We start from the raw sequence: 24,735 nt of genomic DNA on the forward strand, positions 1-24,735 counted from the left end.
AAGCTCATGTTAAATCCATCTATGATTATCATGAAGCATCACTTGTGTGACCCAATGTTCGTATTACTTCCAACAACATGAGGGAGGAAACAGCGCAATAGCTGATCTAACTGTATTGTGAATAGCCTTTATTCAGTCGCCTGTAGGCCCGGTTTAGCCCCCGTCTCCCCTAATCTGCATCGGATGCACTCATAAATGTATTGCTACTGACAGAATGTTTCAGAGATACTGTATCAAGTTATGATGCTGTGTGCATTTCATCAAATACTCGCAGTCAAACAACCAATAATACTGCATAACTCCTAAATTGAACTCTGGTGTGTTTGCCACCTTAGTTCGGATAATTTGGTCTCGTGTGAATACTCTATCTGCACTAGGGAAAACACTAAACAATGCACCGTGGTTCGCTCAAAAAGAGTGGTCTCGGTCCGATTAAATTTGTACCACGGTGCGGTTCTTGCAGGTGAGAACGCAGTACAGACCAAACAGGAAAAAACCCAGTCGGGCAGTATTATTGGTTGTTTGACTGTGAGCATTTGATGAAACGCACCCAGCATCATACTAACTTGAGATATTTGAAACATTCTGTGAATACCAGTGCATTTATGAGCGCATTCGATGCAGATTAGGGGAGACGGGGGCTATAACGGGGATATACAGTAGGATACTGAATATAGACTATTCGCGTTGTAGTTAGAGCGGCTATTGCGCTGTTTCCTGTTGTTGGAAGACCAAAGCGAAAATAATATGAAGATTGGGGCACACAAGTGATGCTTGATGATAATCATAGATGCATTTTTGTCCAATCAATAAATGGTTACATGGACACGTGGTTTTGGTTAGGAATTTTAGTTTGTTTGATATTTGGCAATGTGAAACCAGCCGAGCCAAATGAAAAGAATACAATGTAACAAATTAACGAACTCTGATTCGAACTATACATCAAAAACTATGTGTGAAAACACTCTGAAACACCAGGAAAGCAGGAAGACTCGGAACCACCAAGGTTGACTGCTCCACATACATAGTCATGCTGATACCCTCGTGAAACAGAGAAGGCACTGAGAAAGTATCCTAAATCATAAAGCAGATGAATATGTAACATACTGATGTAAGCATGTGACAGGAATACAAACTAGTACACAATGGTTTTGAACACAATGGTCTTTGCACATGATTTTGGAGAGAAATTGGCGCTCCTCCCGAATCTTTTTCATATAAAAGGAGGGGAGAAGTGGAGGAGGAGAAAGGAGTGATTGTAGAAAACTGTGGACTGAAGTTTAGTGTTACATGTGATGGTCTTACATTGACATTTTTCTAAAATGTTGATCTCGCAAACGTTTTGCAGTGAGAGAGGTAACATGTGGCGTGGCCATCAACATACTTTATACCGTAACATGGATCCTACTCTGATGTAAATAATCCTCCCTGTCCAGGCAGGTGCATTCAACTGAGCATAGCCCCTGTCATCAACCGGTAGTAAATCTCCTGGAGGTGTCTGAGTGTTATAAATCCCACGTCTGCCATGGGGGCTGAGATGAGAGGCCTTCTCAGAATGATTAATCCCTATAGCAATGAGCCGTGACTCCTGTAGCAATGAGCCTTGACTCTGTCTGTCACATTGGTCCATCAGGCATCAGGATTCCAACACTATCTCTGTACTCCACTGATATTACAAGGCTGAATATAGTGTTTAGAATGCATCCAATCAGTTTACCCATGGATTCATCATGGATACTGTATGTAACCTTTGCCCTTGTGCTACTACTGTCTAGCCCAGGCCTGGGGAAAGGCCGGGCCCGGGGCGTGTGCAGCCCACGACCTGATTCAATACGGCCAGCGGAATCATGCTCAGATAACGTAAAAAATTTATTTGCGATAGTAAAGTTTTGAAAAACGTATTTGTTATTCAAATTAAAAGCCAATGAATACTCACCTTCTGTGTAATGATTTAGCTCCCACCGCTTGTAGGACATTTATTTTGAAGGCACGTATAAATAACGACTGCAAGAGGACAGACAGTGACTGACAGGCTGACACACACGTCACAGTTACAAATAGTAGCTAGCTAGAAATTGTGAAAAAATGAGTTTTTCAAAGATTTCAAAGAAAAGGAAAGTAGACAATGAATGTAGGGTGTTTCAGCAAGAGTGGACATCGAAATATTTCTTTTTTGAGGTATCAGGGAAAGCTGTGTGCTTAGTGTGAAAAGAGAGCATCGCTGTTTTGAAAGACTACAACTTGTCCCGACACTTCCAGACGAAGCATGCAGAGAAATATAGGAATATGTCTTCTGAGCAGAGGGCAGGTGTATCGAAAGTTGCTTTCTCAGTTGCAAAAGTAGCAAGGACTTTTCACAAAACTGCATTCAGCAAACGACAGAATTGCGAGAGCTAGCTATGTACTGTCCCACAAAATTGCTAAACATAGCAAGCCATTCGCTGTGGGTGAATTCATTAAAGAATGTTTAATTGACTCTGCAGCAATACTTTGCCCCGACAAGAAAGATCTGTTTTAAAATGTTTCCCTGTCAAGACGAACATTGACACGGCGTGTTGAGAACATCGCAGAGAATATGAAAAGCAGTTGAAGGCAAGGTAAAGGATTTCACCCATTTCTCCTTGGCCCTGGACGAGAGCAGTGATGCATGTGGCACGACGCAGTTGTTGATATTCTTACAAGGCATAAGCCCAGACTTTGAAATTACAGATGAGTTTGCTTCAGTGCAGTCAATGAAGAGCACAACCACAAGGAATGATTTATTGGAGGAGGTTAATAAGTGTGTGGCAAAGCTGGGACTGAGTTTTGAAAAGTTATCCAGTGTGACCACTGATGCCCAAACTTGACAGGAAAAAACATTGGCCTTTTGAAAAGGATACAAGATCAAGTAGCTGAGCTGAACCCAGATCAGAAGATTATTGCATTATTCATCTGGAGGTGCTCTGTAAATGTGCTCTGAAAATAAGCCATGTTGTGGATACAGTCATTAAAGTGGTAAACTTCATAAGAGCAAAATCTTTAAACTGCAAGATAAAGAATGATTGGCTGATTTTGCCTTCACCATGGACATCATGGCCCTCATGAATGAACTGAATTCCAAACTAAAAGGGAAGGGCCTGTTTGCACATCAGATGTACAGCCTTGTCAAAGCCTTCAAGGGAAAATTACTCCTCCTGACCTGCCAAGTAGAAGCCAATAATCTCACCCACCTTCTGACACTACTAGTCTGTTCCCTATCAGATGACCAGCGGGAGAACTATATATCGCTGCTGCGTGCTTTGAACGGTGAGTTTTCTTGTCGTTTTGAGGATTTCAAAGTGTTGGAAAATGACATGCTGTTGGTTTCCTCTCCTTTCACCTTCAATGTGGATAACGCTCCCACTGACCTGCAACTTGAGCTTATCGATCTTCAGTCCGATGCAGTGATTGGAGAACTATTCAAAACAATGTCACTGACTGTCACGCCCTGACCTTAAAGCCTTTTTTATTCTCTATTTTGATAGGTCAGGGTGTGACTTGGGTGGGCATATCTAGGTCTCTATTTCTTTGTTGGCCTAGTATGGTTCCCAATCAGAGGCAGCTGTTTATCGTTGTCTCTGATTGGGGATCATACTTAGGCAGCCCTTTTTCCCACCTGTGATTGTGGGATCTTGTTTGTGTGTAGTTGCTTTCTGCACTGCATATAGCTTTACGTTTGTTTTTGTATTTTGTTGTTTTTCCCAGTGTCATTTTTATTAAAAGTAAAATGTACGCCTACCACGCTGCACCTTGGTCCAGTTCTTCAGACGATCGTAACACTGACGAGGTTCTATACATCTCTTGATGAACAAAACTTTCCAAAGATTTTGAGTCATGCTCAGAAGATGTTTGTACTGTTTGGGTCAACCTATGTATGTGATCAGACATTTTCAGTGATGGAATATAACAAGGCACAGATCATCTCTTACTGACTCTCAGCAATCCTGCGTATAGCGACGTCAAGCTATACCTGACTTCACTGCTCTAGTCAATGCCCTTCAGAGACTTCACTCCTCACACTGATTGAGTAGTTTAAAAGTAATGTTGAGCTCACTCTCTCTGTCTTGTATTTTTGTGTATACCCGTTAACCTGTTATGGCTAGGGGGCAGTATTTTCACAGCCGGATAAAAAACGTACCCGATTTAATCTGATTATTACTCCTGCCCAGAAACTAGAATATGCATATAATTATTAGCTTTGGATAGAAAACACTCCAAAGTTTCTAAAACTGTTTGAATGGTGTCTGTGAGTATAACAGAACTCATTTGGCAGGCCAAAACCTGAGAAGATTCCATGCAGGAAGTGCCCTGTCTGACAATTTCTTGCCCTTGTTGATTATCTCTATCCATTACAGAGGAACTCTGCTGTTACGTGACACTTCCTACGGCTCCCATGGGCTCTCAGAAGGCGGCAAAAAGCTGAATCGTGGCTTTGCAGGCTCTGGTTGAAAAAAAGTAGCGCGTTTGGGTAGTGGCTGGTTACAGTACTGTGAGACTCAGGCGCGTGCCCGCGTCGACCCCATGCTATGTTTTCTTTCGTCTGTTTACCTAAACGCAGATTCCCGGTCGGAATATTATCGCTTTTTTTACGAGAAAAATGGCATAAAAATTGATTTTAAACAGCGGTTGACATGCTTCGAAGTACGGTAATGGAATATTTAGAAATCTTTTGTCACGAATTGCGCCATGCTCGTGACCCTTATTTACACTTCGGATAGTGTCTTGAACGCACGAACAAAACGCCGCTATTTGGATATAACGATGGATTATTTTGGACCAAACCAACATTTGTTATTAAAGTAGCAGTCCTGGGAGTGCATTCTGACAAAGACAACAAAGGTAATCAAACTTTTGTAATAGTAAATCGGAGTTTGGTCAGGGCTAAACTTGGTCGGTGTCTAAATGGCTAGCCGTGATGGCTGGGCTATCTACTGAGAATATTGCAAAATGTGCTTTCACCGAAAAGCTATTTTAAAATCGGACATATCGAGTGCATAGAGGAGTTCTGTATCTATAATTCTTAAAATAATTGTTATGTTTTTTGTGAACGTTTATCGTGAGTAATTTAGTAAATTCACCGGATGTTTGCGGGGGGTATGCTAGTTCTGAACGTCACATGCTAATGTAAAAAAGCTGTTTTTTGATATAAATATGAACTTGATTGAACAAAACATGCATGCATTGTATAACATAATGTCCTAGGGTTGTCATCTGATGAAGATCATCAAAGGTTAGTGCTGCATTTAGCTGTGGTTTTGTTTTTTGTGACATTATATGCTAGCTTGAAAAATGGGTGTCTGATTATTTCTGGCTGGGTACTCTGCTGACATAATCTAATGTTTTGCTTTCGCTGTAAAGCCTTTTTGAAATCGGACAGTGTGGTTAGATTAACGAGAGTCTTGTCTTTAAAATGCTGTAAAATAGTCATATGTTTGAAAAATTGAAGTTTTCGGATTTTAGAGGAGTTTGTATTTCGCGCCACGCCCATCATTGGATATTGGAGCAGGTGTTCCGCTAGCGGAACGTCTAGATGTAAGAGGTTAACAAGAGTTCTGTCCGTGGTGCTGAATGCACAGTGTACTTTTCCCTCCGTGTAGTTCATTGCCTGTTTAATAAAGAAAATGCCTACCAAAAGGAGAACATGGATGTGGTTTATTTCTGTGCATGTTAAAAAAGTAAAATAAGTAGCATATCTGGACGTGATTTACAGTTGATATATCTGTCAATACAGTCATACACATGATGTATAATCCTGTAATATGATTCTGGCGCGCAATGGCAAAAATATATTCTAATGTGACCCTCCATGGAAAAGAATTGCCCAGGCTTGTCCTAGCCTGTTGCAAACAAACCATTTCACCGTAGTATCTTAGTCTGTGCCCCTCTGCAGACCTCCTCCTCCGTATATATGTCTCTGATGCCCCCCTCCCTCTGCTCTGTCACTGATGCCCCCTACCTGTCAGTGATACCACAGGTGATGCCCCCTACCTGTCAGTGATACCACAGGTGATGCCCCCTACCTGTCAGTGATACCACAGGTGATGCCCCCTACCTGTCAGTGATACCACAGGTGATGCCCCCTACCTGTCAGTGATACCACAGGTGATGCCCCCTACCTGTCAGTGATACCACAGGTGATGCCCCCTACCTGTCAGTGATACCACAGGTGATGCCCCCTACCTGTCAGTGATACCACAGGTGCCCAACAACAGTTCAGCGTAGCGTCCCCAGCGTCGCTGCAGGATGATGTCGATGTCCACCGGCTCGTTGTCGATAAAGATCTGCTGCATGCAGCCGTGGAAGTGGTTCAGCTTGGTCTCACACTTCCTGATCGTGTTGTTAGTCTTCGGACACCCTGGGGATCAAAGCACAGAGAGAGGTGTGAAGATATGTTCCTATTGGGTTGTCATTTTGATAATGAGAACATCAAAATGGTGGCTAGCGGTTAAGAGCGTTGGGCCAGTAACGGAATGGTCACTGGTTCAAATCCCCAAGCTGACCAGGTGATAAATCTGCTGATGTGACCTTGAGCAAGGCACTTAACCCTAATTGCTCCTGTAAGTCACACTGGATAAGAGTGTCTGCTAAATGACAAAAAAAGTCAAAAATTAAAATTAAAAAAATATATAAAACAAATGATGTAGATGAACAGTGTTCTGGTATATAAGAACAAAAGTAGTGCACTATAAAGGGAATTGGGTGCCATTTGGGACGTACCCCAGTTCTGGTCAACAGCTCACTTCCAGTGGTTGCTATGTTGATGTTGGGAACAGTAAAGTGAAGAGCCAGAACAGGTGTGGTGAACAGCTCACCTCCAGTGGTTGCTATGGTAATGTATGTTGATGTTGGGAACAGTAAAGTGAAGAGCCAGAACAGGTGTGGTGAACAGCTCACTTCCAGTGGTTGCTATGGTAATGTATGTTGATGTTGGGAACAGTAAAGTGAAGAGCCAGAACAGGTGTGGTGAACAGCTCACTTCCAGTGGTTGCTATGGTAATGTATGTTGATGTTGGGAACAGTAAAGTGAAGAGCCAGAACAGGTGTGGTGAACAGCTCACTTCCAGTGGTTGCTATGGTAATGTATGTTGATGTTGGGAACAGTAAAGTGAAGAGCCAGAACAGGTGTGGTGAACAGCTCACTTCCAGTGGTTGCTATGGTAATATATGTTGATGTTGGGAACAGTAAAGTGAAGAGCCAGAACAGGTGTGGTCAACAGCTCACTTCCAGTGGTTGCTATGGTAATGTATGTTGATGTTGGGAACAGTAAAGTGAAGATCCAGAACAGGTGTGGTGAACAGCTCACTTCCAGTGGTTGCTATGGTAATGTATGTTGATGTTGGGAACAGTAAAGTGAAGAGCCAGAACAGGTGTGAACAGCTCACCTCCAGTGGTTGCTATGGTAATGTATGTTGATGTTGGGAACAGTAAAGTGAAGAGCCAGAACAGGTGTGGTGAACAGCTCACTTCCAGTGGTTGCTATGGTAATGTATGTTGATGTTGGGAACAGTAAAGTGAAGAGCCAGAACAGGTGTGAACAGCTCACCTCCAGTGGTTGCTATGGTAATGTATGTTGATGTTGGGAACAGTAAAGTGAAGAGCCAGAACAGGTGTGGTGAACAGCTCACTTCCAGTGGTTGCTATGGTAATGTATGTTGATGTTGGGAACAGTAAAGTGAAGAGCCAGAACAGGTGTGGTGAACAGCTCACCTCCAGTGGTTGCTATGGTAATGTATGTTGATGTTGGGAACAGTAAAGTGAAGAGCCAGAACAGGTGTGGTGAACAGCTCACCTCCAAAGAAGTAGCGGTCCCCTGTGCGGACAGTGAAGGGGTTAGTGATTTTCAGCGGAGAGCCCTCCTCCTCATCTATGGTGATGGACAGTAGGTTGTCCCTGGCTGCTACGTCTACCGTGTGCCAGAAACCGTCATTCAAACGGTAACCTGATGAGGAGAACACACAGAAACAATATTAAAACAGCTTTAGATGTAGTGAATGAGCAATCAGTATGAATGCAACATAATACAGTATTCATTTGCCAAAGCTGCATCTTCTACCTTCTCAACAAATGTTCTGCACATTACTTATAATTTATAGAAGGGTAAGAATTTATTAACGAGGCAGGGTGAGTTCAGTTCCATATTTTGGCTCACCTGCTGCGAACTGTAGTTTCTTCTTGCCTGGCTGAAATAGTGTGACATTGACCTGTCCCTCACTCAGGCCCAGCTCCAAGGCTCCCAGGTCGTCAGCGAAGCGTGTGAACATCAGCAGGCCTGTGTAGTCCCAGGAACGGAACTTAAACTTCACAAACATCCGAGGCTTCCTGAAGAACCCAGGCACCTGTAGGTAGTTGTTGGGCCCGGCGAAGGTCATGGGTTTCCACAGGATGTCACGGCACGCGTAGTGCATTTTCTTCTGAGAGAAAAAGAATACGAGGAAGAGATAATTGCATTTACAACAAACTACGAAGAAAGATTAGCAACATCACTGTAGGTCACAGGTAAATCGGTGTGTGTGTGTGTGTGTGTGGTGTGTGTGTAGGTAAACGAGTATGTGATGCAGAGGTGAAGTCTGATGAGAAGCTACACCTGCCGAGGGATGCGTATCTCAGGCTCCTGGTCCTGGGCCATGTTGATGACGTTGATCCCGTTGATGAAGACGTTCTCCAGGCAGCCACGGAAGTTAGGAACCTCTGGGAGGTGGGGCACATTGGGCTCAATCACTCCGCCCACATACATCTGGGAGAGTACCAGCAGAGGAATGAATTAGATAAATGTACCCTTATGATCAATGGAATATTATACTCAAAGTCACACATTTATTTGTAGGTAGTTTTTTTAAAAACCTTTATTTAACTAGGCAGGTCAGTTAAGAACAAATTTCAATGACGGCCTAGGAACAGATCATGTGTATATCAACAAAGTACACCCTGAATGACTAGCAGGCGCCAGGTAAATAGTAGGCTGATCTCTGTCTACGACCATTGACCCCTTCAATGACCACTTCCTTCCTGTCCTTATGGACCACTGTCACAAGCCTGACTCCAAACTCTCCAGGCCCACTACCTTCTAATGTTCAACAACAAAAAACATGTCCAGACACACTTTAGCGTCTAGTTCTACGACCAACCTGAGTGTCCAGGTCTATGTAGGTGAAATCTCCTTTGCTAATGGCCGTCTCAGTGTGGGCGTCCACTGTGAAGTTGACCTGTCGACCATAGCGCTTGATGGTGACGTAGTGCCAGTGCTGGTCATCTAGTATGTTGCCAACGGTCATTGTGGTCCGACCGTCCACCTGGTTGACCGTACTGCTTCCTTTGATAGGAGAACGGAAATGAATGACGTAAGAATTAGATAGGATGATGGGAGTACTGCTGGGTAAAACTCATTCAATAATCAAGTTCGCTATAGTTCAAGCTATAGCTATACTGTATGCCGTTTAGCAGATGCTTTCATCCAAAGCGATTTACAGTTACGCGTGTATACATTTTTCTATCAATGTTTCCTTTGGAGAAGGTGAAGCTGAAGTAATGGCTATACCAACCTGAGTTCTCCTCACAGATACAGAAGCCTAATGTCTACTTCAGCAGTAATGGAGGATTGACAGGGATATTCATGCCCTGTTTTTCATCCAGTAAAGAGAATTCAATCTAATCTAGGAAACTGAACCCCTAAGTCGTATCCCAGTCTATCAGATTGTATAATCACCCCACAACATGAATATTTATGTTCCATTAAGCATTTCATTGTATCCTGTATCTTGTGTTTATGACAATAAACAGATTGAATTTCCTTTGACTTCCTTTTATTCGATTTGATCCTTCACAGACCAACAAGTCAGAGTGCTTCTTATCTGTCCTCCATCCATGGCATACAGCACTCTGACCTGTTTAGAGTCTCTGCCCAGCCGTACCCCACGCATTCCAGCTCCTACCTAGTCCGATGGTGAGGACGAGGCGTCCTTTCCTCAGCTCCAGGGTCAAGATGTCTCCCTGGACTCCCTCACTGTGTAGCAGCAGCCCGTCCTGCTCCAGGGTCTTAAAGTTCACGGCAAAATGGTCCTGCAGGGTCCGGAACCTCTTCCCTGGGAACATGTAGGCCACCGAGTCGTCCCCGTTCATCTGCATCACGTAGGAGTCTGGCCGAGAGAGAAGGGGAAAGTGGTTAGATGTTAGAGGTTGAATGGCACATTTGTGATCCTATGAAGATTAAAATGGTTGAGAGGCTCAAAAGCGTTCCTGTGATATGGTGTAGATAGATGTTTGATAGATACTGTTTGAAGTTGGTCTCATTGAGTTGTGAGGGTTGACTCAATTGACTGTTGAGGTTAGTTACTGACTGTTAACTGTGTTAGTTGCATGACTGTTGAGTGTGCTATCTTGAGATTTCAGAGAAGACTCCTACAGCAAATTATAGTTCCAATGATTCTGGAAGATGTCCTTACCGTAAGCACAGCCAAACACCTCCAGCCTGACGCCAATCTTGCCTCCGTTCTCTGTGTTCCACCCCAGGGGCAGGAGGCGGATGTGTTTGGCTGTGAAGGCGTAGTGGAACACATTCCTCTTCACCTGGTGGTAGTTCCAGTTCCCAGGCATCGTCTGTGCACAGCAGAGAGAGAGAAAGAGAGAGAGAGAGCGAGAGAGAAATAGAGATAGATGGGGGGAGAGAGAGAGAGAAATAGAGATAGAGAGAGAAGAAGAACAGTTATTCATTCACTAATAAACAGATGAAAACAGATTAGTGTTGTCAGACTCTCTCACTGAGGGATAATGTGGTAATGTTGTCTCTACTTACTGTTACTCTGTGGTGAACATTTCTAAAATGAACATGAAATCAAACAACACACTGGTTGAATCAACGTTGTTTCCATGTTATTTCAATACATTTCAATGAAATTACGTTGAAACAACGTGGAATAGACATTGATTCTGTGAATTTTAATGACTGTTTTTTTGATCTGACAGACCTCAACCTAAATGGATAGTTCACTCAAATGTCATAATTTCATAACAGTCACTCCTAGCCAGTAGACAACTTTCAAGCTGATAACAAATCATAAATCATTTGAGTAAATTATCCCTTTAAACCCCCCACCCCCTCCCTACCGAGTTCCCTCCTTTCATAACGTAGGGTGTCCAGGCATCAGGGCGGTCACCATAGAGAAGGGTGTACTTGGTGACCCAGTCATAGGAATTGAAGGTGCCCTGAGTGGCGATGGCCTGGATGCGGTACTTCCTCTTCAGATCAATCTGCAGCCAGGGCTGTCTGTCCTGGGGGGACGGGGACCAGCCACTGCTTCCTGGAGGAGGAACGCAACACACACACACACGTCATCAACCAGAACTCACACTCTGACTTCATTACACACAAAACACACACATAGATATTGGCAATATTCACACACTAGCCATGCACACACACACACACACACAGACACACACACACACACAGACACAAACACACAGTTCTCATCACACAGAACACACACATACTGTAGATAATAGGCAATATACACAACATAAATCATCCAATCACATACACAACACCAAATAGTCTACATAAAGACATAAACCAACAAATGAATCAATGAAGTAGAAAACTAACCATACAATTTGGCAAAGTTGGCCGAGTACAAAAAGTGATATCTGGAAGAGGCCAAGAAGGAGTTGGCATAGAGCGAAGATACCAAGGGATCAACACATTCATCTAGAACAAAAGATGAGAGAGAAGAGGCGGTTAAAGACAGAGATTACAGTAATACTCAGACTACACAATACATCATTCTCCAAAACCGTTCAAATCACATGATAACATCAGGGATTTCAGCTGAACAGAACCCAACATGTCGAGTGGTGCCTCTCCTCACACAGATAAGGGACAGACGTTGGATTGCAACTAATTAGGCACTGCATAATCTGTCCTGTAGCTGGGCACAAGCTATGAACATTCAAAAAGTCTGATTGCATTCAGAGGCAGGAAAACAAAAGCACAGACGAATTAGGCCTCTCTGTGGTGTGCAGTAATAACCCTTCCAGAATATGACCTCCCATCTGCACAGTGCATGGTGCAGTCATCTGTACTGCTACAGTATAAAATGGCTCCTTAAGAACAGGTGGAGCTATACTGATGAATCTAACCATCAATCCTCCCAGATAAAGATCCAGAGACCTAACTAATGTCTTTATTTCAGCAGTAATGGATGGGGGATTGAGTCAGGCATGAAATCAGAAGCCAGTAAGTATTTTTCCACTGTGCCTGTGAGATGAATGATCGTTATCAAGAAGAGAACCGCCACCCGTCCCCTTTTTATTGAGCTAAAGAAATAAATGGAATATGCAGAGGGCTTTCAGCTTTGCAAACACATTTGGAAATGAACAGTGCGAGTGTGTGTGTGTGTGTGTGTGTGTGTGTGTGTGTGTGTGTGTGTGTGTGTGTGTGTGTGTGTGTGTGTGTGTGTGTGTGTGTGTGTGTGTGTGTGTGCGTGCGTGTGTGTGCGCGCGTGCGTGCGTGCGTGCGTGTGTGCGTGTGTGTGATCACATACATCTGTTTTCCATGAACTACTATGCAGTTAATGAACGGCGCTACTGACTGAGGCCTTGTCTGTCTCTCAGGGAGATAGCTGGTGTTATTCTACGGGTGCCTAGTGGACAGATAGCAGCAAAATAAATCAGAGGCGTTCCCTCATCGCCTCATCAACCGTCTGTCTCATCCGCCGTCCCCCCCTCCTCGATAAATACCCTCAGCAATTAGGAATCACTATAATTCTGCCTAATCTTGTCACTGGCACAGATAAACCCACTATGTCCTCGCCACGACCACTAGAAAACACTGCCTTATCTTCTGCAATGTCATAACATGTCTGTTACTCCTCCGCCCAGCTCAGAGTCATGTAGATGGGTAGAAAAGGAATAGATAGAGGGACAGTTGGACAAACCGACTGAGAAGATGGAGAGAGAAAAAAAGACAAAGAGAAACCCAAATCTCACAGTACAAAACCTGGGGAGGCTAAAACAATGCCCCCCCCCCCCAACCCGCATGTCTTGGAGTAATCCTCTCTGTGCCACGGTTGTTGTTTAAAACTAGTTTCACCATTGTAGCTTCTATTAATACAGCGTTCTCTGAGGTCAAACCGATGAGGGAGGGAGACAGGGAGCGACAGAGAGAGGTCGAAACCAAGGGAGACGTTTGCAGAATTAGTATTCAGCCTGCAGAGGGAGGGAGGGAGGGAGGGAGGGAGGGAGGGAGGGAGGGAGGGAGTAGACTCATCTATTAGAACACCTCTTGAAGAGGGAGAAAATAAATGGAGACAGGAGCGTCGGAGCGGAAGAGCTCAAACAGGAACAACTATCAGGGGATAACCTCAGCTGAAGAATTAAACCTTATATCTGTACTCTCCACACTACCCCACAGTACTCTCCACACTACCCCACAGTACTCTCCATACTACCCCACAGTACTCTCCATACTACCCCACAGTACTCTCCACACTACCCCACAGTACTCTCCACACTACCCCACAGTACTCTCCATACTACCCCACAGTACTCTCCATACTACCCCACTGTACTCTCCATACTACCCCACTGTACTCTCCATACTACCCCACAGTATATGAGACAGCATCATTGAACTGGTCAGGAAGAGAGGTCCTTGTCACAACGGTCATTAGTACACTATGCCACTCACTCTGAGCCTAAACACCTTCCATTTCATTTCCCACTGTCAAAACAGCTCAATCTGTCACGGGACCTTCAATGCTGTCATCCAAGGACAAGTCCATTCAGGTGGAAAGAAATCAGCTGAGCCAGAGACATGTGCTGCCTTTGACCTTGAGTGTTATAGTATACGGTCTCTGTCTGGGTATCTGAGTCTGGACTGGGTGACCTTTCTGGCCATGTCCCCTGATCCTCTCCTGCAGACATTACAGAATGAGAACTCACTGTTAATGAAGTATGTGATGAAGTACAATACTCTGCTGCCTGTAGTTTGTTAGTCAAGTCAACAACAAAGCCTATAACTAACCCTACACTAATAGAAGTTCAAGTTTACTTCCAGTTTAAGGTACATAACTTCCAGTTTAAGGTACATAGATTTTTGTTAATTTCTGTGGCGAGCAGTGTAGAGGGTTGTGTGGGGGGGGGGGGGGGCAGTGCCCCTGTGACAACAATGTTGGACCCCCTTGTGGCCCCCCTAAATGTGGAGTATGAAATAATTTTTACGTAACTAATTTTTGCTATCGTACTTTTTTTTACATCCGTTATTAGACAGTGGCAACGATGATGATTATGAACATGGTCTTTTGCCTGCTAATGCCTGCAATGCAGTGAAGAAAACTATATGACAACAATAACGTCTAATGTAACTGGCCCCTCTAACAGTACAACTGGCCCCAGCTTTGCCCCCCCCCCCCCCCCCCCCCAGTTGAAATGGTCTAGAACCGCCACTGAGTAAAGACAGAGAAAGCAGAGAGCCAATAGGACTGCTGTAGGTTAACCCAGGGCTTGCCACTCAACGCCCACCCCCGACTGAAAAGATGCTCTTCTCTCTTCCTCTCCCCCCTCCATCCGACTCCAAACCTCCCTCTACCTTCTTCTCTCTCCTCACATCACCTATCCCTCCATCTCACTCAGCATGCCTCTTCTCTCTCTCTCTCTCTCTCTCTCTCTCTCTCTTGAGCCAAAATCATGAGGGAGAGCCTTACCTAACACCTTCCCTCTCTCTTCCTCTCATTTTATCTCAAATACCTCTCGAGTGGGTGTCGCTGTGTCGCAGTTACTAAAGGATGTACCCAGAGCTTATCCAGAACATTCCACCCCCCTCTCTCTTCCTCTTCTTCTCTCTCTCTCTCTCACTTTCTTTCTCTCTCTCTTCCTCCTCTCTCTCTCTCCCTCTCCATCTCTTTCACTCTCACCCCCTCTCTCGATCATGCTACTTCTCTCTCTCACCCTCTCTCTCCCTTTCTCCTACCGCCCTCTCTCTAACTCCCTCTATCTCTCTCCTTCTCTCTCTCTCTTTCTCCAACCTCTCTTCCTCTCATAAATTGTATTTAAGGGCTTTATTGGCATGGGAAACATATGTTAAAATTGCCAAAGCAAGTGAAGTAGATAATAAACAAAAGTGAAATAAACAATACAAATTAACAGTAAACATTACACTCACAGAAGTTCCAAAAGAATAAAGATATTTCAAATGTCATATTATGTGCAAATAGTTCAAGTACAAAAGGGAAAATAAATAAATGTAAAAATGGGTTGTATTTACAAAGGTGTTTGTTCTTCACTGGTTGCCCTTTTCTTGTGGCAACAGGTCACAAATCTTTCTGCTGTGATGGCACACTGTGGTATTTCACCCAATAGATGTAGGAGTTTATCAAAATTGGGTTTGTTTTTTCGAATTCTTTGAGGGTCTGTGTAATCTGAGGGAAATACGTGTCACTAATATGGTCATACGTTTGGCAGGTTAGGAAGTGCAGCTCAGTTTCCACCTCATTTTGTGGGCAGTGTGCACAAAGACTGTCTTTTCTTGAGACCCAAATCTGTCTACAGCCGCCTTTCTCAATAGCAAGGCTATGCTCACTGAGTCTGTACATAGTCTCTCTCTCTCTCTCTCTCTCTCTCTCTCTCTACACCAGCACCAGGGGTTCTCTCAGTCCATCTATCATTAAGGGAATGGCTTGGCTCAGTTGGCTATAAGTGTGAAGAGCTGCTGCCGGCTTATCAGAGATGCTGACGCATCAGTCTAGTGTTACTTGGGGTGGAGAGACTGCAAGGGGCTGGGGCTGTCTGGGCTGACACATCACAACTGCTGTGCATATTGAAACAGCCTCCTCCGGACACATCATGCAGTGGTCCATGATAAATGACGTACAGTGTGATGAATATCTCTGCTTTTTCATGTATGGTTAGGAGCCAAGAATCCTAATGTTAAATGCCAGATTTTTTTTGTATTGGGGTTGTGTGGCACACAGAGTGGAAGGCAGGTTGGTGCGTGTTAGAGTACAGACTGAATTATTCATAGCCAAAGTCAGGCCTCACAGTGGGGAGTGTCTGCCTGGCGACACGGAGGACAGAGGGAAAGTTTAAAAAAAAACTAAATATGAAAGACATCAAAGCCCCAAAAGATCTCATATACAGGACCATCATCCCACAGCCTCCTGCATCTGTCTAAGAATAGAACAGAACAAGGTTTCCACACTGGTGCACCTCTATCCTCCATATCAATTCCCCTCACTCACTCACTCACTCACTCACACTCACTCACACACAGCCACACACACCACAACACACAGCTAGTCTCTGTGAGGACTGGAGATGCATGGGCAGCACACCAAGACGGAACGACACACATCAGTGCGCACACACACAAACAGATATATACACATTTTCACAGTAATAAACACATACATGCACACACGCCACAGGAGGCTGTTGAGGGGAGGACGGCTCATAATAATGACTGGAACGGCGCAAATGGAATGGAATCAAACACATGGAAATCATGTGGTATTTGATACCATTCCACTGATTCCGCTCCAGTCATTACCATCAGCCCGTTCTCCACAATTAAGGTGCCACCAACCTCCTGTGATCACACACACACACACACACACACACACACACACACACACACACACACACACACACACACACACACACACACACACACACACACACACACAGCAGGGCAGCTGCACGGGCGGTAGCATAGTAGGAGTGTTCCAGCAATGCTGTGTGATAGCCCCACCCCAGATGAGGACGTCCCAGGAATGGAGTCTCCGCTCTAATCTGACTCAGTTCCACTGTGTACCTCACATCCCATCCACAGCAGATGTAGAGTATATGCCTGGCTGCCTGCCTGCCTGACACAGCCTGAGTCGTGGGCACTGCCTCATATGCCTGCCACCACCCAGATACACAGGCCGGCAGGCCAAACTACAGGGGGTAAATCACCACAACACCATCACAGTAAACCTGTCAGCTTCCAAACACCGTGGTGTGATACTACACCCCTAATAGCCAGTACTTACAACCAACTTCCCTCAATACTGAAGGCATACAGTAGTAACACAATAGACTACAGAACAAAATGCCAAATACTCTACTGGTATAAACACATCTAGAAAAACTGACCAGTGTGGTTACCCCAACACACACACGGATTCCATAACACCACCTAGTTACCCAAAATGGAATCCATGTGAGACCACAACAAAAAGTACACGTCGCACCACATGACCATAACAAGTGTTCACAACATATTTATACAACCAAATGTACCATACATGGACATACAGTACAACTCACCACAATATCACACCCAAATGCCCCAGATATTTCATTCCCACCTTAATCAGTCTATCTGATAGTCCAGCAGCGCAGGATAGCCTGCCTGTGTGATCCTCTTACAGTAGGCTAACACCGCCACAGCACCAAGATGGCACTGGGGCACTAAGTATTCACTAGTAATCACTAATACAGCCTAGAGAGAGAAAAACAAACTACCTGCCCTGTTTACTGTACTGTATGCACTGATATGAAGTGAAGTAACAATGTTTTTCAGAAGTTTAGACCTTTACATGGTACATTCATATATCATGGTGTCAGGTGGTCCTAGCCCCCCCCCCCCACCTCCACCCCCCCCCCTCTCTCCCTCCACCCTACCTCCCTTTCCCTCCTCCTCCACCCCACCCTATCTATTAAAATACTGCTTGGTGAATCACACTGCTGCAGCCTTTAATTCAGATCTTCTGAGGTAATTGTTTCGACAGTGATTTATGGAAAAGCACACCACCAAGTTTTTCTCCACATGCATCTCAAATCCTCCTCCCTACGACCTTGCATGTTATACCCTGCTGTACAACCACATCAAACGCGACTATAAAAAAACGATATACTTCATTGATCACGGAATTCCTGTTAGAATTTTTTGCCGCGTCATGCGTGTTCCTAGATGAAGGGGACGTTTTGCTCGCGTACAGGTGATGAGCACACACTCTGCGAAAGTACTGCAGTGGGGTGGTCCCGCACGCAGCAGGCAGGTTAGGATACGGCTCTAATCATCCATCATCCATCATCCCACAGAATCCTGCAGCTTTTACAGATAATAAACCACATTTTCAGAGCCATCATTATCACACAGTTTGGGATGTTCTCTACGACACAGTGGTAATTTGGCATGACCGTTACAGAGTGTTAGAGAGGTGGGCGGGAAATGAACCATGCGAAGCAGGAAACTTGCACGCTGGCGCGAGAAAGCACTGCAATGCAGAAAGCCCAGTACGAGACTGTAACCGCCGCGCGCCCTCAGCCCGCAGGAAACATGCCACTTGACTTTCCTCAGAATTCAAAGCAAAAACATATAGAATATGCAACTGTGTAAAACATAGCAGCCATCGTTAACCCTTATACAATGTTTTGATGATTATTGGTCATTTTAAATCAGATGTTCTGCCCTTCAAAGATTAGATGCACCTATTGCCCAGAGGTTTTGGCCACTTCTTTCCTGATTCACATTTTTACAATAAATCCCTTTTTATGTCAATATTGTTATCAATATGCTGCATATACAGGCTTAGGCTATTTAATTAATATGATAGCAATAGGCTAGCGAAGGACAAGACACTGACAGAAATGACCATTACTGTTTCACAAGACTTACGTGATGAGCATTCTTGAACACCCCAAAATAAAAGGCTTATGCTCAATATTTTGCAAATCATCCTTTACAGAGGACACGCGTTTCCGCACATGCTATGTTAATTAGATCGTAGATTGTGTTCTCCTATCCACAGGGCACGGTAGCATCCTTTCACCCCCCTTTTCCCAACTTTAACTAGCGCAGTTTCAACTCCTCTTCCCGGGATCTCGGGTAGCCTCTGCCGGGGCGGGGACGCGCATCAGTTACTGGTGCTGATGCTGCGCTTCACCGAGACCGCGCACTGCTAGGCTATATTTTATGTAAATTGTTTTTAATTAAGGTCACATATAGGGGACACATTTCCAAGTGATCATTGTGATCACTTTGTGGATGTGAGATACTAGCAACGCGTGCTTTGACACTGTGACTTCAGTGGGTCCTCCAGAATTCCGCGTAGTTTTGGTCCAGAAGAAGGAAGGTAGGAAGGAAGGGGTGGGAGAGAAAAAAGAAAAAAACTTTTTTGTCCAGCAAGCTACTTCTGTTTCCCAGTAGATAATTTTAACGCTATACGTTTGACTTTGTCGTCAATAGTTCCGCAAATATACTTAGTCAGTAGTTTAGTAGCCTAGGATTTATGCGATTCGTTTTACCGTCGTAGAATAAGGTTGTTCCTTTCCCGCATCGTTACACTCGTATACCGCTTTGGTTTGGCATCTCCCATATTCCATCAGTGGGCTTGGCATGCGGTACTTCTCACGGCCTCGCACTGGTCATAGGCGCACTGAGCCTATCAGAGAGCATCATCAATTTGGTCAAAAGCCTCTTACTCCCCTGAGACCAAAAGTCTGACAACGATTCTGACGCTTATAATGTCTGCCGTTGCTCCCTAGTTATGTGGTCGAGAATAATACTGTGCTGTACAAGAGAGAGGAGCCTACAGTAGGCTACACCACAACCAGTTATGTGGAGGACTGACCTTGACCTACAATAGGGCCCTGAATAGGTACCAACAAAATGACAAGAGACTGATAATGTGTGGCCCGGGTTAGTGACTGCCAGTTTGTGGTTGATGCTGAGACAAGCAGAGGCAGAGAGGATAGGGTGGGGGCGGGTTGGTAAGATTGACTGGGGGATTTATCTATGAAATGCGTGGCACACTGGCCATCATATCAGATTGGCATTTTGTAATCTCTCTGCCTCCACTTCCCCCAGCAATATCAAAACATACTATATACCTTTGGAAATGGAATATATGAAGCGTATACTCTCTAAGAAGATGAGGAGGAGGAGGAGTAATGGTCTAGAGGTGTTTTTCTTCCCACTAATTGCTTGTATATAGAATAATCATTGTGGTTTTAAAATGCATGTCACATTGATTGGATTGGTTCTCTCAGCAAAGCACTGGTTGGTCAACAACAGTGAGAAAAATAGAATGATTGGCCGTACGGCCAAGGTAGTTTAGAAAAAAATATAAAAGTCAGCAATGAAAAAAAATAGCACACACACAAACACACACACACGCACACACACACGCCCCCCCACACACACACACACACACACACACACACACACACACACACACACACTAGAAAGTGTTAATTTCTCTCATTCACACACAGGTGTATACATTCAGGTTGGGGTCAGGGGTCAAACTGAATGCAACATCCATCTTGATTACCATCTGTTTCCAGGGTGACCTTGACCTGTCTCTTCTTACAGTTTGTTGTGACTTTTTAAAACTCTTAGTACAGAACTCCAAACTGTTAACATTTGTAACACAGCCAGTCTTACATTCAAAACCTTTCATTGTGCATTCATTTTGTTTGGAGACATCTTTCACCTCACAACCATTGATACAACATAGAAGTTTACTGTGAATGTAATGAGTACATTCGTTTAATCACCAAAACACAACATCATGATATCTTCTCAATGCAGTTATTTTAACAACCCGTTAGCAATAGCACAAATGTAAGATAAATGTTGCGAAATTGCTATTTGAATGTAGATGCTACGGTACTGTACATTACAGTACATTACACTGTTTTCACATTAGGCAATACACTTGTACTACCCATTAAAAGTGACTGAACATCACATTTCCATAATTTATATCCCATGTGTGATCAAAGGTGTGATCATTGAAGACATCTTTCACAATATCCACTGTATATACAAAAGTATGTGGACACCCCTTCACATTTGTAGGTGTATAACATCGAGCACACAGCCATGCAATCTCCATAGACAAACACTGGCAGTAGAACGGCCTTACTGAAGAGCTCAGTGATTTTTAACGTGACACCATCATAGGATGCCACCTTTCCAACAAGTCAGTTCGTAAAATGTCTGCCCTGTTAGAGCTCAACTGTCAACTGTAAGTGCTGTTATTGTGAATTGGAAACGTCTAGTAGCAACAGTGTCTAGGCCGCGAAGTGGTAGGCCACACAATCTCATAGAACGGGACCGCCAAGTGCTGAAGCGCGTATCGCGTAAAAATCGTCTGTCCTCCAAACGTCAGCACAATAGTCTGGAGCTTCATGAAATGGGTTTCCATGGCCGAGCAGCCGTATACAAGCCTAAGATCACCATGCGCAATGCCAAGCATTGGCTGGAGTGGTGTAAAGCTCGCCACCATTGTGGAAATGCATTATCTTCACCATCTGGCAGTCCAATGGACAAATCTGGGTTTGGCTGATGCCAGGAAAACGCTACCTGCCCGAATGCATAGTGCCAACTGTAAAGTTTGTTGGAGGAGGAATAATGGTCTGGGGCAGTTTTTCATGGTTTGGGCTAGGCCCCTTACTTCCAGTGAAGGGAAATCTTAACGCTATAGAATACATTGACATTCTAGACGATTTTGTGCTTCCAACTTTGTGGCAAAAGTTTGGGGAAGGCCCTTTCCTGTTTCAGCATGACAATGCCCCTGTGCACAAAGTGAGGTCCATACAGAAATGGTTTGTCAAGATTGGTGTAGAAGAACTTTACTGGCCTGCACTGAGCCCTGACCTCAACCCCATCGAACACCTTTTGGATGAATTGGAACGCCAACTGCGAGCCAGGCCTAATCACCCAACATCTGTGCTCGACCTCATGAATGTTCTTGTGGCTGAATGGAAGCAAGTCACCGCAGCAATGTTCCAACATCTAGTGGAAAGCCTTCCCAAAAAAGTGGAGGCTGTTATAGCAGCAAAGGGGGGACCAACTCCATATTAATGCCCATGATTTTGGAATGAGATGTTCAACATGCAGGTGTCCACATACATTTGATCATGTAGTGTACCTTAAAAAAAGGTAGGGGCGTGGATCAGACAACCAATCAGTATCTGGTGTGATCACCATTTGCCTCATGCAGTGCGACACATCTCCTATGCATAGAGTTGATCAGACTGTTGATTGTGGCCTGTGGAATGTTGCCCCACTCCTCTTCTATTGCTGGACATTGGCGGGAACTGGAACACGCTGTCATACACGTCGATCCAGAGCATCCCAAACATGCTCAATGGGTGACATGTCTGATGAATATGCAGGTCATGGAAGAACTGGGACGTTTTCAGCTTCCAGGAATTGTGTACAGATCCTTATGACATGGCGCCGTGCATTTTCATGCTGAAACATGAGGTGATGGTGGTGGATGAATGGTATAACAATGGGCCTCAGGATCTCGTCGCGGTATCTCTGTGCATTCAAATTGCCATCGATAAAATGCAATTGTGTTCGTTGTCTGTAGCTTATGCCTGCCCATACCCCCATGGGGCACTCTGTTCACAACGTTGATATCAGCAAACCGCTCGCCCAAACGACACCATACACATTGTCTGTGGTTGTGAGGCCGGTTGAACGTACTGCCAAATTCTCTAAAAAGACGTTGGAGGCGGCTTATGGTAGAGAAATTAACATTCAATTATCTTGCATCAGCTCTGGTGGACATTCCAGCATTCAGCATGCCAATTGCATGCTCCCTCAAATCTTGAGACATCTGTGGCATTGTGTTGTGTGATAAAACTGCACATTTTAGAGTGCTATTTTATTGTCCCCAGCACAAGGTGCACCTGTGTAATGATCATGCTGTTTAATCAGCTTCTTGATATGCCACACCTGTCAGGTGGATGGATTATTTTAGCAAAGGAGAAATGCTCACTAAATGGGATGTAAACAAATTTGTGCCCCAAATTTTAGACAAATAAGCTTTTTGAACATATGGGTCTTTTATTTCAGCTCATAAAACATAGGACCAACACTTTATATGTTGCGTTTATATTTTTGTTTAGTGTAGCATACTGGTCTATGACTGGCCAAGTGGATATTAATTAAACCATAGGGACTTTACACTCTAGTCTATGTTACATGACAGGCCTTAATAGTTATTGAAAGTAATGGATCAACTGCTTAACAAACCGTTTCATAGAGCCTCAACGCACCGAAATGTCCCACAGACATCATACCTAAATGTCCCACAGACATCATAACTAAATGTCCCAGACATCATACCTAAATGTCCCACAGACATCATACCTAAATGTCCCAGACATCATACCTAAATGTCCCACAGACATCATACCTAAATGTCCCACAGACATCATACCTAAATGTCCCACAGACATCATACCTAAATGTCCCACAGACATCATAACTAAATGTCCCACAGACATCATACCTAAATGTCCCACAGACATCATAACTAAATGTCCCACAGACATCATACCTAAATGTCCCACAGACATCATAACTAAATGTCCCAGACATCATACCTAAATGTCCCACAGACATCATACCTAAATGTCCCACAGACATCATACCTAAATGTCCCACAGACATCATACCTAAATGTCCCACAGACATCATAACTAAATGTCCCACAGACATCATACCTAAATGTCCCACAGACATCATAACTAAATGTCCCACAGACATCATACCTAAATGTCCCACAGACATCATACCTAAATGTCCCACAGACATCATACCTAAATGTCCCACAGATATCATACCTAAATGTCCCACAGACATCATACCTAAATGTCCCACAGATATCATACCTAAATGTCCCATTCCAAAATACGTTTTGAAGGCAATGATACTGCCTACTGAAATTGACTACAATTTACTTGATCAATGTATTCATTTGTATTCATGTAATGAGTTGAAAATATTATGTGTTGGAAATAATGTCTGTCTAGGATTCGTTGCATTCTTGTGTTATACATCAACTGACCACCAGATGTCACCTGAGGCTCAATGTTAAAGCTCAGTCAGAGAGGGACGCAGGCTGTGACTGCTGCTGTCCACATCTCACCCTGTCTATTCATCACTAGACTTTATTCTCCCCCTCGAAAATGTGCCTTTTTACTGACACTAGGAAATGTATGAAAACTGAACACACTGAATGAATAATGTGCAAATAGCTACTGGGTCAATATGCTACTTCAAAATCCCAAATGACCATTCTCATAAGTATTTCATATTCCTAAAATGATCATTTTTATAGTTTAGCACTTTTTTCACTCATTCTCTCTCTCTCTCTCTCTCTCTATCTCATTCTCTCTCTCTCTATCGCTATCTCTCTCTCTCTCTCTCACACACACACACAGACACACACACACACACACACACACACACACACACACACACACACACACACACACACACACACACACACACACACAGGGAATTTTTGATCAGATTGTACTTTGGCCAGCCCCCATTGGAGAGTGTGTATTTTCCATAGGGGTGCCATTGTACAAGGCAAGGGACACAAGCTGTGTACGCACACACACACACACACACACACACACACACACACACACACACACACACACACACACACACACACACACACACACACACACACACACACACACACACACACATGGTCCAGTGCTGCAAAGAAGGATCTAGAAAAACTGTAGCTGGCCCAATACTATGCATGCCAGTCTCTCTCGTAAGTATCGTTTCTTGTTTTTATAGGAAACATTGTGTGTTGACACACACACTTACCCCACCATACATTTCCTTTTCACAGCCCCCAAATCAAGTGAACAGAAAACCTGGCTTTAAAAAACAGATAAAGCAACACCTCACAGCA

General features: G+C 44.0%; 1 protein-coding gene across 1 annotated transcript in view; it reads right to left on the minus strand.

The window, feature by feature from the left end:
- The window catches only part of LOC106601056 (contactin-associated protein 1), a 32,909-nt gene extending 13,536 nt beyond the window's left edge, over positions 1-19,373 (minus strand). Inside the window, exons 1-10 of the mRNA XM_014192958.3 lie at positions 18,672-19,373; positions 11,619-11,720; positions 11,120-11,313; positions 10,459-10,612; positions 9,949-10,152; positions 9,145-9,329; positions 8,604-8,753; positions 8,169-8,430; positions 7,809-7,958; positions 6,199-6,373 (exon numbers count right to left, since the gene is read on the minus strand). Of these exons, the coding sequence (XP_014048433.2) occupies positions 6,199-6,373; positions 7,809-7,958; positions 8,169-8,430; positions 8,604-8,753; positions 9,145-9,329; positions 9,949-10,152; positions 10,459-10,612; positions 11,120-11,313; positions 11,619-11,720; positions 18,672-18,732 (1,637 nt within the window). The 5' untranslated portion in view covers positions 18,733-19,373. The remainder of the gene's footprint in view (positions 1-6,198; positions 6,374-7,808; positions 7,959-8,168; positions 8,431-8,603; positions 8,754-9,144; positions 9,330-9,948; positions 10,153-10,458; positions 10,613-11,119; positions 11,314-11,618; positions 11,721-18,671) is intronic.
- Positions 19,374-24,735: the final 5,362 nt, after the last annotated feature.

Source organism: Salmo salar, chromosome 03, assembly GCF_965601325.2.
Source record: "Salmo salar chromosome 03, fSalSal1, whole genome shotgun sequence".
Lineage (NCBI taxonomy): Eukaryota > Metazoa > Chordata > Actinopteri > Salmoniformes > Salmonidae > Salmo > Salmo salar.